The 13,305-nt window shown below is 44.0% G+C and overlaps 2 protein-coding genes across 2 annotated transcripts in view; both read left to right on the top strand.

The window, feature by feature from the left end:
• acss3 (acyl-CoA synthetase short chain family member 3) overlaps positions 1-13,305 on the top strand; it is a 31,749-nt gene that overhangs the window by 6,798 nt on the left and 11,646 nt on the right. Inside the window, exons 7-9 of the mRNA XM_061070222.1 lie at positions 90-185; positions 1,483-1,634; positions 5,955-6,058. Of these exons, the coding sequence (XP_060926205.1) occupies positions 90-185; positions 1,483-1,634; positions 5,955-6,058 (352 nt within the window). The remainder of the gene's footprint in view (positions 1-89; positions 186-1,482; positions 1,635-5,954; positions 6,059-13,305) is intronic.
• Positions 9,410-11,098, top strand: LOC133004874 (tripartite motif-containing protein 16-like). The gene has a single exon (XM_061074419.1). The coding sequence runs from the start codon at positions 9,425-9,427 to the stop codon at positions 11,096-11,098; it is 1,674 nt and encodes a 557-aa protein (XP_060930402.1). The 5' UTR covers positions 9,410-9,424.

The raw sequence follows: 13,305 nt of genomic DNA, 5'->3' as shown, positions 1-13,305 counted from the left end.
ATGTTTAAATCTTTAGAATTGAAAGCGGCGGAGGGAATGAATGAGGACGTAGTGGATTCATTTCTGTCTCCTGTCTTCACCACTTGTAGGTTTGGTGGGCAGCGTCGGACCTGGGCTGGGTGGTCGGCCATTCATATATCTGCTACGGCCCCTTGCTCCATGGGAACAGCACAATTCTCTACGAGGTTTGTCCCTGTCAACAAGATTTACTGTCTTTAAAAAGGAGCGACAACAAAAACAACACAGAGCAGAAATGTGCTGTGAAACTGGAGTTTCTGGACTCACAGAGCTGCATGAGTCAGGTTGTGTGTCTGCGCTCGTCGTCTCTGCACGCTGAACATTTCCATATTTGGTTAACGACTCCAGTTAACGTGGACTGGGACTCGGTTTAAGATGTGAACTGCTTGACCTTGTTTCCATGTTTAACTCTGGCCGCTGTGGTCCAGTCTCCTGAGAGAGACTTGCAGCAGTTTCTGTTCCAGTCCCTTCTTCTTGAGTAATTACAGTGTTTCTACCTGCACACTGGGGATAAAAAAGGAAACTCAGCCTGCAGAAATGATCCATTTGGTGGAAGATTTTAATGTTTCAATTCAAATGAGCCATAGTATGTAAATAAACATGCACAAAGCGTCCCCACTTCCTCCTGTTTCACTGAAACAAAGCCAAAATACACAATCTTCATTTCAGCTCTTTGCAGTAGTGTTGCAGCTGCTTTTAAACAGGAAAAGAACAACCAAGCTTATTCTGCATGATTTGTGTTTTGAACAGCTACTCTATATTAATGCATCTAATTATTACATGTAATGCAGCTTTGGTTTTTGAGTCCTTTCCCCATCATTTAGTGAAGCACTGACATGTGGAGGCTTATCAGCATATCACAAACTCTGTAGATCTTGTTCTCTCACCTGCAGCTAAGAGGGCACAGCTGGAAAAATGAATCTCTCTTCTTTAAATCAATGTTTGACTCCTGCCACGCTTCTCCTGGATATCGTTTTAGCGGCCATGTCTACATAACGCTGACAATATTTAGTTTTCTGTCTAAAATATTTACCCACAGCCACTGCAACTCACTGCTGCTCATTCTCATTCATCCGCACTCGTCTTCTTGCTGTGAGGAGACAGGCTACTCGAATGCAAGTAACACAGAGGAAATTGCTGTTGGAGGTATTTGCCTGCAGGCGTCTTTTGTCTTTATCTTTTCCTCAAGACAGACAACACTCCTATAGTGCCACTGTGTTTTCTACTCCCTGGATTTCCTGGGAACCATCTGTCTGGAAAGCAGCCTTCCAACTGGGCCTGTCCGTTCTCAGCAGCTCCTCTGTGAATATTCATGGTTTCTAAATGACAGCTGAAGTGAGTTTGTATCAACGAGCCTTGTGGAAATCTTCCTGTAAGGGTTTTCAGCTTCCACGGCAATCTGTGTGTGTGCTGTTCCCTCTGTAGGCAATCTGTTGTACGATTTCTATTCCCGTCTGTTTACAGGGTAAACCTGTTGGGACTCCAGACCCCGGAGCGTTCTTCCGTGTGCTGTCTGAGCACCGAGCCTCCTCCATGTTCACAGCACCCACCGCCATCCGAGCCATTCGCCAGCAAGACCCACAAGCGGAAAATGGGAAGAAATACCCCCTGACCAGGTAAAGCAACACCTGACACAGAAACAAAATCCTTATAAAGAAGTGGTTGGTAGTATTTACGATAGAATCAGTGCAAAACAAACTAATGCCTCTCGAAGACCTAAACCTCTAAATGCCACTTTGTGAGTTTAGTCCATCTTTCCTGACTTTACTTTGCCGAAGTGTCTCACGGCTGCCGGTGGTCTGTGCCACGTGTCCAGCCTCTGGTTAGTCTCCAGCCATCTGCCGAGGCTCAGCCCTCTCACACCTCCACTGCTCACAGTCCGAACCCTCAGCTCGAGCAGCTCGGTGTTAATCGGGATGGATAACAGTCCGCCTGTATTAAATCACACTGTGTGAACCGGCTTCCACGGCTGTTCTGGTCTCCCTGTTAAGGCAAAAAGGTTGCGTGTATCTCAGTTTAAAGAATAAACATCATTCGTGGTATTTGTTCGGTCCGCTGACTCAAATACTTGCTGAGATTATCAGACTTGTAAATGGTTCGGTGGAGAACACTGAGGAGACCTTGACCTGAGGGGTTGTTGTGTCAATTCGCCACTTTCATTCTGTTCAGCAGTCTGAAAATGCCTCTGAGCATACAATCATAAAGCAATCCTGAGTGTGGATGACCTGTGGCCCCGGTGAATCATTCAGCAACTCTGGCATTGTGTGCAGAATTTTACGATCTTCGCTTGGTTTGCAGTGTTAAATGCGCAGCACCTTATTTTTTTTCTAGATGCTATTCTCGTTGCCCCAAGGTTATTTTCTACGATATCTTTGCCTCAAATATTGTAAAACATCTATCCTCTCGGTTTGGACTCTGCCACAATCAGTCATGTGAACGTCACGCTGTCTCCCTGTGATCTTACTTGTTTTCCTAATGTGTCTTTTCCCCTTGGAGGAGGCAGCTTTGTGAAAGATTACTGCTTTTCCCTTTTGGCGCTGAGCAAAACATATCACCGCGATGAGCTCAGAAAACTCACAATCTGTGATATTCTTATACTATTTTAAAGATTTTCTCTTGTCAAAAACCTCCTTGAATAATGCTCTTCTCACGGGGGTCACCTTGCTGTCTGATTATGTAACTTGATATTTGTTTTTTGTACGTTACTATAAGACTGACAATGACAAAGAGGCTGAGGTAAGATGAGGCAGTGGCAGGAGTAGAGGACAAGTCACAAGAGGTTGTTTAGCTCGACTCCAGACGATATCTCTGCAACACAACACATTCCTCCACCTCTAAAAGGTTTCGATCCTGTTTCCTCGGTGATGTCACACACAGAAATGTAGGTCAATACCAACCACGCTGCTTTTTTAATTAACCGTCTTGATAGAAGTAATAAAAATCTTAATGAAAACTATCAAACACATGATTTCACGCTCAAGCAACATCCAACAATATAATCTGAAGCAGCTCAAAACGCCCAGCTCGGGCTTTATTGACACTGTGAGATGTTCACTCCCTCGAAGGGCCACTCCACTGTAATAGCCCTGGAACCTTATCGGTGTGCGTGAGCCGTAGAACTCTGCTCGCTGTGCAGGTGAAAGCCACATTGACAGTCTGGCTGCAGGGCTGTCTGAACCTGTGATGGCAGCGGCGCTCTGCATAAATGTGGCGTGACAAAGGGGCAGGGAAAGTGTCAGGTGTGTTTTTTTTCAAGCCAGGAGTAAGTAAATACTGGTTAGAGCATCACTCATAAGCAAGTGACAAAGTGCTTTGATAATCGAGGCCAGTGCTGTTTATAAAGAGGGAATAGACCAGTGTATTCTCTATATTCAGGAGAATACAGTTTCCAATGTCTGACCTGGAACCAGAGGCGTTTCTGATGTTGTGATCGGAACATCTCTCGTATTCTCCAACTGAGAGCGAACGTCCAACTGTGTAGAAAAGATCCCTCCCTCCAACTTTAGCTCCATTCTCCCTTTGCTCATCAACTTTGCCACACTGACCCTACACAATCCTGAAGCATGTTAACAGTGGGACAGAAGGTCATCACAGGGATAACCCTACCTGCTAAGAGTTGCATGTTTTTCTCTTTATCTGCCGACTTCAATGTCGGAGCGTGAAGATAAGTGAGGCCCTGTGGTTTTTTATTGGCCCCAGAATGGACAGTGTTAGAAATAGTGAATATATCTGTGATTAAAACTCTTTCTTACTTTGTGTTTTAAGCAAAGCACCAGTAATATAGTGAGTAAATTTGCCATTGTTGTACCTTACCTTCACCATTAACCTCTAGTAGACACCATGAACTTAACAGGTGGAATATTTGTTGGTTGAGTCTTTGTCTCTTCGCTTCTCTCTGACCCTCCTACACACTTCTGGCCTTGATGCTATTTCTGCGTGGGAGGGAAGTTGGAAAACAAATTGCTGAGATTTTATAATACACTGCCATCAGCACTACTGAAGTTTTTAATATGTTTTTATACCTTTGATATATGTCCTTGATGCTTGAGAGTGATTTCAGAAAGGGAAGGTTGGGCTTTTATCAAGAGTTTTTTCCTCCTGAAAACCGCACACGGATGTTTACACTAACTGCTCCTGACTCGGTGTGCCTGATAGTCCCTGAACTTGGGCGGCGGCCAAACCCACGGTCCCTTCCACTTTTATTTCTGAGGTCACAGTAAATCTCACAGTAAATACTTCCACTGAACTCCTCCGTGAAAAAACCTGAATACCACAGAGAATCCGTATCGTCCTTGACTAACTGGAAGGATGAGGGCTGTAGTGTAATGGGGATTAGTGGGAACATGAGGTCACTGCCGGGAGAATGAGTCAATCTTTTTATTCTGTTTGTTATCGTGCCGAGTTCTCAAGGACAGAATATCAGACGGATGAATTGAGGTATATCGTAAATCACGAGTAGAGCGAGATGATGCGCATTTCTGGGGCCGATGTTGTTACAGATATATCAGCGCATATAAAAAATACATTTTGAATGATTCCTAAGAGGTTTGTATAAACCCTTATGACAAAGAAATTTAATTGAGGGTAGATATTTTCCACTTTAACCATAATAAGTAAAAACACTTATACAACCTATAAAATAGAACTTCAATTAATCTATAAATGCAAAGCTTTTCTGCATTTGTCATTCTGAAATAAAATGTCATATATGCTCATATTGGCAAACAAATACAGATACTGATAAGTCTATGTATAGTCCAATATGATCAACCAATCAAAGCAGCTTTATTATGGTCCCTATTTGATACAGTCTGATCGACTACTAAAAGCTGGTATTATTTGTCAGATAATCAATAACTAAACTAAAATAAAACCATCACGGTTGTACAGAAAGCAAAGAAAAACTATCGCAGAGCCTGACAAGATAATCAAGTTTGAGAGTAGTGCTTGAAGAAGAGTCAGGTATATTATTCCCGGGAGAGAGCAGGGGATGGAAGAGTGGCGTGATGACATTTTGTCTTGCCTTTTTTCAAAAGATGGGATGTGACTTGGAGTTTGATTGTAGTTGGAAGGTCGGGGAGTTAGAACCGATGAGTGATGGCCAGCAGTCACTTGAGGGGAGAACCCCGCTGATCGGACGAGTATCTATAGCTGCACCGCGGCCTGGACTCACAGGGCGATACGGTTCCCCTCACCGCCTTGTAGCGAGCGACCAGCAGTGTTTTGAATTAGGTATGAGCAGCCATGGGCAGCCATCAGAAGGAGTTTTGCAAGGAGTGATGGGAGAGAGGAATGGGGGGAGGCTGAAGATGGAGACTGCAGTGTTCAGGGTCACTTGTAGGGCACGGAGGGGAGGGTTTCATGAAGCCAGGGACTGGGAGGAAACTAATGCTTAAACAAAGAAGAGGCAGCAAGAATTTGACATATTCAGATGTCCTAGCTGGAATCCTTTCTCTCTAGGCACTTGGCGTTTCAGGGTCTCATCAATATTGACTCAGAGGCCATGTAGAGGACAGAATTCTCCCGGGGGAATAAAGAGTCTTGCCGAGACTGTTTATTGCTGTGAGACTTGAAAGAATATCCTACACGAAATGCATTTGAAATGAGGAAGAAGTGAGTTTCAGAAGAGGGGGGGAAAAGTCGAATTTTGTCTTTTCTTCCATGAAATTTAAAGTAAGAGGCCGAGGACTGAGCTCTGCAGGACGCCTGCGGAGATGATGCTCAACACTGAGAAGGATTCAGGGATTCATTTCCTCTGGGGGGGCGGGGGGACTGAAAGATCTTTAAGGCAACAGAATTCAATCTGCACCAAATCCAGGTTTTCTCATTTAGATATCATTTTAGAGTCCAATTCATGAAGTCACTTCAATTTATTTTGACCATTCCTTGTGAGCGAGTGGATAAGTCTGATTGACAGACTGATTGTGTCGTTGCAGTTTGCGGTCGCTGTTCCTGGCAGGAGAGCGATGCGACGTGGAGACATTGGACTGGGCGAAGAAGAGTTTTGGCGTTCCTGTCCTGGACCACTGGTGGCAGACTGGTAAGGAAGTGTTTTACCCGTTGGAATCCTACAAAATAGATGCACCAATTTTACCTGATTGCATATATTTCGTATATTTTCCTTTTTCAAGTTAAAGCAACTGGACAAGAAGTAACTAATAGAAACCATGAATTAACTTTAAATTGCCAGGCTATTCTACACATGCTCACTGGGTCCAGTTTGTCTTTTATCATTAAACGTTACTGGTGGTCTACGCCTAAAGCTGCTGTTTAATTATATACAGTCTAGTAGGTTGAGATGTACTTCACCCTTAAACATCAGGGATTACGCTCTTATGATATAGATCCTGAGACGGCACTTCAAGGACCTCAAGCAGCGTGCACCGTGTATGATGCTTTAATTTGACTTGATCTTGATGACTTGTTCGTCTTCAGCGTGTCAGCGTGAGAAGAATATAAATGAGGTCTTTGTTGTACTTCATAAACCCTCTGACATTAACTCGGCCTTGAGAAAAGGCGTAACTGCAGAAAGTCCCTATTCTCCACAAACCTGCTGCTGTTATGAGGCACATTTTATTTTTTACGTCCCTCTTTGATTAATCCCCTCTATGTTTTTGTATCCTCTACCCGGAGATCGGTCCTCGATACAAAGCTACTGGAGTAATTATGACGTTAAAGACCACACAGTCTGAATTTCAAACCCCTCGATGTGCAAACTGCTCATCGCTCAAAGTTTACGTGTCATCCTATCCACCACACGCAGACAGAGCAGATGGCTGAGATCACTGGAGGGATCTTATGGGGGAAAAGACATTTTTTCGCCTTTGACTTAACGAGCCAAAAAATCTACCAATGTAGAAAAGGTCACAAAATGACAACGATGATTGAGCAAGTCCATATGCAGCCATAGACGGGGGGGAAGACTCCCAGAGAGCCGTTCTTCAACTGGACACATTCCTGGACAGCACCGTGGATTTGATTGGCTTTAGCTTTCGTTGAGTTCACACAAAAGAACAATCAGTTGTCCATCTGTTCAGCAGTGGAAGTTGAAGATGCTCACCCCACAGAAGCCTGCTTTAGAGTTTAACTATGGGATGACGGGTCCCTGTCGATTTGTTTGTGAGATTACGCAAAAACAACTGAACAGATTTCCACAAAAACTTGGGGGAAGGATGTGGGACGGGTCGTTTAGTGTCAGGGGGGCGGATCCATCTTTCTTTGAAGAATGATAATGTTCATTTTGTCCCCTCGGTTAAACACCATTATCACAGCTGATGACTTGTGGGGCTGAAGGATTTTTATCTTCTGTCTACTCTTTAAAATCCCATTAACATTGTCAATATCTCGATACCCCGTTGTACCGCTGCACTTTAGATTAACGCCGCGCTCACCGAGGCACGGCTTTAAAGACTTCCTGGGTCATGCTCTTTAACTTTCATAAACTCACAGTTCATTGGTTGTATATAGCACAAGTCGGGGGGGGGGGGGGGGGGGAGGGGGAGTTTGGATTTCTTCTGAAAGAGTGTGTGTACTCCCTTTTCAGTTTACAGTTGCTGTTGTGGAGCTGGGTGATAAAAAAGTAATTGGAATGTCTGCTTCCCAGCTCTGGCAGCATTGTTTCTCAGACCCTGGTTTCTAATGAGTCTTCAATGAGTAAGACCCAATTAGCCTGTTGGACTGGAGACTCCAGTACAGACAGCGTGCCACCATGCTAATGTCGTGCCGCCCCCCCCTCGCTGTTTGATTGATGTCATCCCACCAAGAACTAGTGAATTATGATAAATGTGCCAGCGACGGCAAAAGAGCACAATTGAATGTCTCTTTGTTTTTTTAATATCCTGCCTCCGCACCGTGGGATCGATGCCGGACAAGACGACATATCTGTGTTAAATATGGAATCAATACGGGTATTGGACCGTTGGAAATCCATCGACCTTGGGCTTGGTACAGTCTGATCTGAGCGCAGATTAGCCCTCTCGGCTGATTGGTCGGTTCCAGACTCGGTGGGAGTGGGAAGAGCTCAATGTGGGCATCGATATTTTAGACATGTGATTTATCAACTCGGCCTATGTGTGTAGTTTAAACTGCTGATCCGGCCTCAGGCTTATCACTCGTGTGTGGAATTTTTAAGATTGAAGACTTTGTAACTCCACCTGTCCAGGGCGCCCCCCCCCCCACCTCACCACTGGCCAACCAGGCTCACCCATTTGAGCCGAGCCTGCAGATAAATTACACCGAAACATAATTAGCTTTCTTTGCTGAGTCATCAGGCCCAATATTGATAAAAGAGTGTAAGTGGAAATTAGGTTATTATTATAATGAGCACACAATGGTAAGTTGAAAAAAGACCTGAATGGATTTGTGTCTTTTAAAATTGGTCTTTTTGAGACGTGTACTGGCTCATCACTGTGATTACCTCTGCCTGATATTTGTGTGTGTAAAGTTTGGTGCAGATCTAAATGAAATCTTGGATCTGGTGTTTCTAAATACGGTTTCATAAGAAGACTGTTCTCTTCAAAGTATCACTGTAGTTTACACTGTGATGTTCCGTCCAGTCCAGGGATGTGTATACGTAGCAAGAGGCTCAATATAAGGTGAAAATCTGGTCTTTTGTTCGGGGGTTTTCCCACTGTTCCTAAGAGCAGCAGTGCACGCAGGCAAACAACATTCTGACATTTGTGGGTCTTTTGGTGTTGTGTGACACACTTGTTTACACTTTTCTATGTATGAAACCTACCACTGCTCCCAAAACATCTAATTAGGGCCCGAGCACCGAACTAAAATTCTAAGGATTTTTCTTTTTATTATTTCCTTTTTTGGACTTTTTCAGGGCTTAGACGGTCAAATCCCGACCAAAGTTTGCAGGAAGTACGAAGCCCAAAAAAGTAATTGTATTCTGGAGTAATTTGAAATGGGCGTGGCAAAAAGGCTGAACAGTGCCACCTACAGAAAGCTTTAATTAGCTTTTTGAGGGCTTTGATTTAACATTAAAGTCACTTTAACCCAGTTCTTACAGCAATACCTTTGCTATCTTTGAAACATGTAAAACCTGCTGTTTGTGTCTGTTATTGCAGCTCTGGAGCCCTGTGCAAGGTTTCATTATTATGCGTGCCATATACTACTATTCTGCATACTAATTATGTGTGCAATGCATTGCAGTACACTGTTTAAAGGCAGCAGCTGCCTTTATGTCTAACTGTAGCTGCCTTTATGTCAGACTGTTTAAAGGTGTGACATCAAGTCAGCTGCCTTTAAACAGTTTGACAACACTGCTGAGGAGAGGTAAGACCATACTGTTGCTCATACGTGGAAAAAAAGAGGAAGTGAATGAGAGAGAGTGAGGAGCAGAGATCTGTTTCTGTTCGGAGGAAGTGAATCTGTTCTACAGTCTCTGGCAGCAGATGAAATGGAGCAGCAAGAAAATCAACTGGACAGAGAAAGATTCTGCTGTTCAATCTGTGTGGATCTACTGAAGGATCCGGTGACTACTGGCTGTGGACACAGCTACTGTATGAGTTGTATTAACACCCACTGGGACAATGGGGAGGAGAGAGGAAGCTACAGCTGCCCTCAGTGTAGACAGACCTTCACACCGAGGCCTGTCCTGGGGAAAAACACCATGTTAGCTGATTCACTGGAGGAGCTGAAGAAGACTGGACTCCAAGCTGCTCCTGCTGATCACTGCTATGCTGGACCTGAAGATGTGGCCTGTGATGTCTGCACCGAGAGAAAACTGAAAGCTCTCAAGTCCTGTTTGAATTGTTTGGCCTCTTATTGTGAAAAACACCTCCAGCGTCATCTTCAGTCAGCTGCATTGAAGAAGCACAAGCTGGTGGAGCCCTCGGAGAAGCTCCAGGAGAGCATCTGCTCTTGTCACGACGAGGTGATGAAGATGTTCTGCCGCACTGATCAGCAGTGTATCTGCTATCTCTGCTCTGTGGAGGAACATAAAGACCACGACACAGTGTCAGCTGCAGCAGAAAGGACTGAGAGGCAGAGAGAGCTCGGGCCGAGGAGGCAAACAATCCAGCAGAGACTCCAGGACACAGAGAAAGACGTGAAGCTGCTTCAACAGAAGGAGAAGGTCGTCCATGGCTCTGCTGATAAAGCAGTGAAGCACAGTGAGAAGATCTTCACTGAGCTGAGCCGTCTGCTGGAGAAAAGAAGCTCTGATGTGAAGAAGCAGATCAGATCCCAGGAGGAAACTGAAGTGAGTCGAGTCAGAGAGCTTCAGGAGAGACTGGAGCAGGAGATCACTGAGCTGAAGAGGAAAGACCATGAACTGAATCAGCTCTCAGACACAGAGGATCACAACCAGTTTCTACACAACTACCCCTTACTGTCACCACTCAGTGGATATGCACACTCATCCAGCATCAGGCTCCGTCCTCTGAGGGACTTTGAGGACGTGACAGCAGCTGTGTCACAGTTCGGAGGTCGACTTCAGGACATTCTGAGTGAGACAGACACAGAGACTTTACAGAATGTGTCTCAAGTGGATGTTTTACTGCGACAACCAGAGCCAGAGATCAGAGCTGACTTCTTAAAATATTCACAGGAAATTGCACTGGATCCAAACACAGCAAACAGACGTGTGTTGTTATCTAAGGGAAGCAGAAAAGTAACATTTATGAGAGAAGAACAGTCTTATTCTAATCATCCAGACAGATTCACTGTTTATGCTCAGGCCCTGAGTAGAGAGAGTCTGACTGGACCTTGTTACTGGGAGGTGGAGGTGGGAGGAGCAGTTTATGTAGCAGTCACATACAAGAATATCAGCAGAGCAGGAGGCTCACATGAATGTGTTTTTGGATTCAATGATAAATCTTGGATGTTATATTGTGATGGAAACCGATATGTATTTCAATACAACAACATCAAGACTCCTGTGTCAGGTCCTTGGTCCTCCAGAGTAGGAGTGTACCTGGATCACAGTGCAGGTGTTCTGTCCTTCTACAGCGTCGCTGACACCATGACTCTCCTCCACAGAGTCCAGACCACATTCACTCACCCTCTCTATGCTGGAGTTAGGCTTTATTATGGATCCTCAGCTGAGTTATGTAAACTCAAAAAGACTTGAGTCATTACAAACAGAGATCAGCTGTCAGTCCCAAGGCTTTCATCAGATCAACTTCATATTGAGATGCATGTCATCACAACCGGACAGAGATACAAACTTACTCAAAGACCCCCTGCTTAACTCAATAACTGGCAGTTGGCGGCCAGCAGTGCATCCAAACGTGTTCAGGGTTTTGTGGGTCTGAGGGAGTCTTGCTTTACTACTCGGCCATGTTTGAAATACTCATTAAGACATTGTTGGTTTGTAATTTCTATCTTAAGCAGTAAAGAAAATGAAAGAAAGTGGAAAACGAGAGCACCATAGTTATTTTCCAGTCCAAAACCCTGTTGGTGTTTCCTCAAACCTCATATGATCCTCAAGTGCTGTGTTTATTCAAATTAATAAACATTGTCGAATTGGCAGCCAGATATCAAATGTTATAAAAGATAAGTGTTCAATTTCCTGCAGCCTGTCTCCAGTTCACGAGTCCCCCAGCTGCGAGCGTCACAGTTTACTGTTCAACCGTCTTTTTGGGGGACAGGACATCGATCAAGCGACTTTTAGCATCGTCTGATGGGGGGGGGGCTTGACAACCCTTCCTTCATCTTCCCTTCCGACGGAAGAAGAAGCAACTTGCTCATTGCAGAGCAGTTTAGCATTCAAGGGTCGTTTAATCCAAAATGTGTGTCGGGGAGAAGGAGCCAGACTCCTCCTTGAGAAACTCATTATAGTCCAAACACCTAAAACACAAAGTTTGCTCGTGTCTGCAGGCGTCCGGCTCCCGAGTCATTTTTCAAACTTGTCACTCTCTCCCACGTTTGGTTTTCATCTATATACAAGGATAGATTTGTCCTACTTTCACAACAGAGCTTTGCATTTTGCAGTCACATGCAATATGGATAGAAATTGAACAAAATCAATCACAAGTGCATTTGCTCATTAATCTTTCAGGCTGCATGCGTGTAATCCTGGAGGTTAGATGAGGTGTGGGAGGAGTTCGAGAGGAGGGGAAATACCAACATTTTAAATTAGAGTTCCTCTCTAGGGTTAGAGAACCAGGTTTACAACATACCTTCACTGGTTTGTACTAAATCTATAGTCAATCAGACTATCAAACTTAATTTGAATAGAACCTTTCATGCAGGATAGTGGAGTTAGAAGAACTAACCCTAACCCTAACCCACACAATTTGCTGATACAACAAACAAATGAAAATGAGAATAAGATCCAATACCATAGATTTTATAAGCTATATTATCATTAAAAACAAGTACATTAAATATAAGTACATGTATTCTTTTGATTTTTGATGGTATTGGTGTGTTTTTCCCCCACTCATGACTTGAGTTTGAATTTGGTGTGACCTTCAAAAGGTTTTAGTAAAAACGTAGAAATATGCAACTGAAATTGCCAAAAGGTTCAGAGAAGATGAAAGTCTTACTTCAAGGTTATTTTACCATTTATTTTTCTGAAATATGTTCTTGCAGCTCCCATCGACTTTCGCACAGAAGCCAGGGTTGTTCGCTGAAAGCTGAAAAACATGCAGTTTACTTTCAATTCGCTGCAAGTAGAAGGAAATTGTGTTAAATCAATAGTAAATGAAATAAGATATTTGTCACTGGATTAGATTTTTGATAACATGCTCTAGTCTCAGGCTCCAACTGCTCTATCATCACTGTAGATAGTATTTAAAAGTTCTTCCAGCTCCTGTTGAAAGATTCATCAAATTCACTTCCTCTCCTTATAGTGGAAACAGTTGATTTCCAGGCGCACACCTCCGATAAGCGGCTCAGGGTTTGGTTCCACATCACTTTCCCATCCGTCCCCTGGAAGTTTCCTCTACCTTGCAGCCAAATAAGCAAAAACTGCTGATTGGGAAACAGTTGTCTCACACAAAAGAGCCGGCGGCGTCTCTCCTTCCGATTGGAGCTCGGTGAGATCCGCACTTGGAAAAAATCAAAGGGAGTCAGCTGCCATCAAAACACGGAGAGCGGCAGCGTGACGTTCAGGAGACGTGAGGTCACACGTTGAAGATATCACAGGTTCATAGGTTTCAAAACAATCTTGTCAGCAGCTTGGGATCTCAGGAAGTTTTCCATGGAACTACCATCCAGAGTTAGTTCTTCTTCATCACACACGCTGTTGTTTTATTTGTCAAACATACACTTTTTTCGATCAATGCCAAATGATTGCGGGACATATTTTATCGTGCCGACAAGCTTGCGGCA

Source organism: Limanda limanda, chromosome 1 (genome assembly GCF_963576545.1).
Source record: "Limanda limanda chromosome 1, fLimLim1.1, whole genome shotgun sequence".
Lineage (NCBI taxonomy): Eukaryota > Metazoa > Chordata > Actinopteri > Pleuronectiformes > Pleuronectidae > Limanda > Limanda limanda.
This window is presented reverse-complemented; position numbering and strand designations above follow the sequence as displayed.

Bases quoted from the DNA above. Each gene is read 5' to 3' on its own strand.
- LOC133004874 (XM_061074419.1), top strand. From the start codon at position 9,425: ATGGAGCAGCAAGAAAATCAACTGGACAGAGAAAGATTCTGCTGTTCA.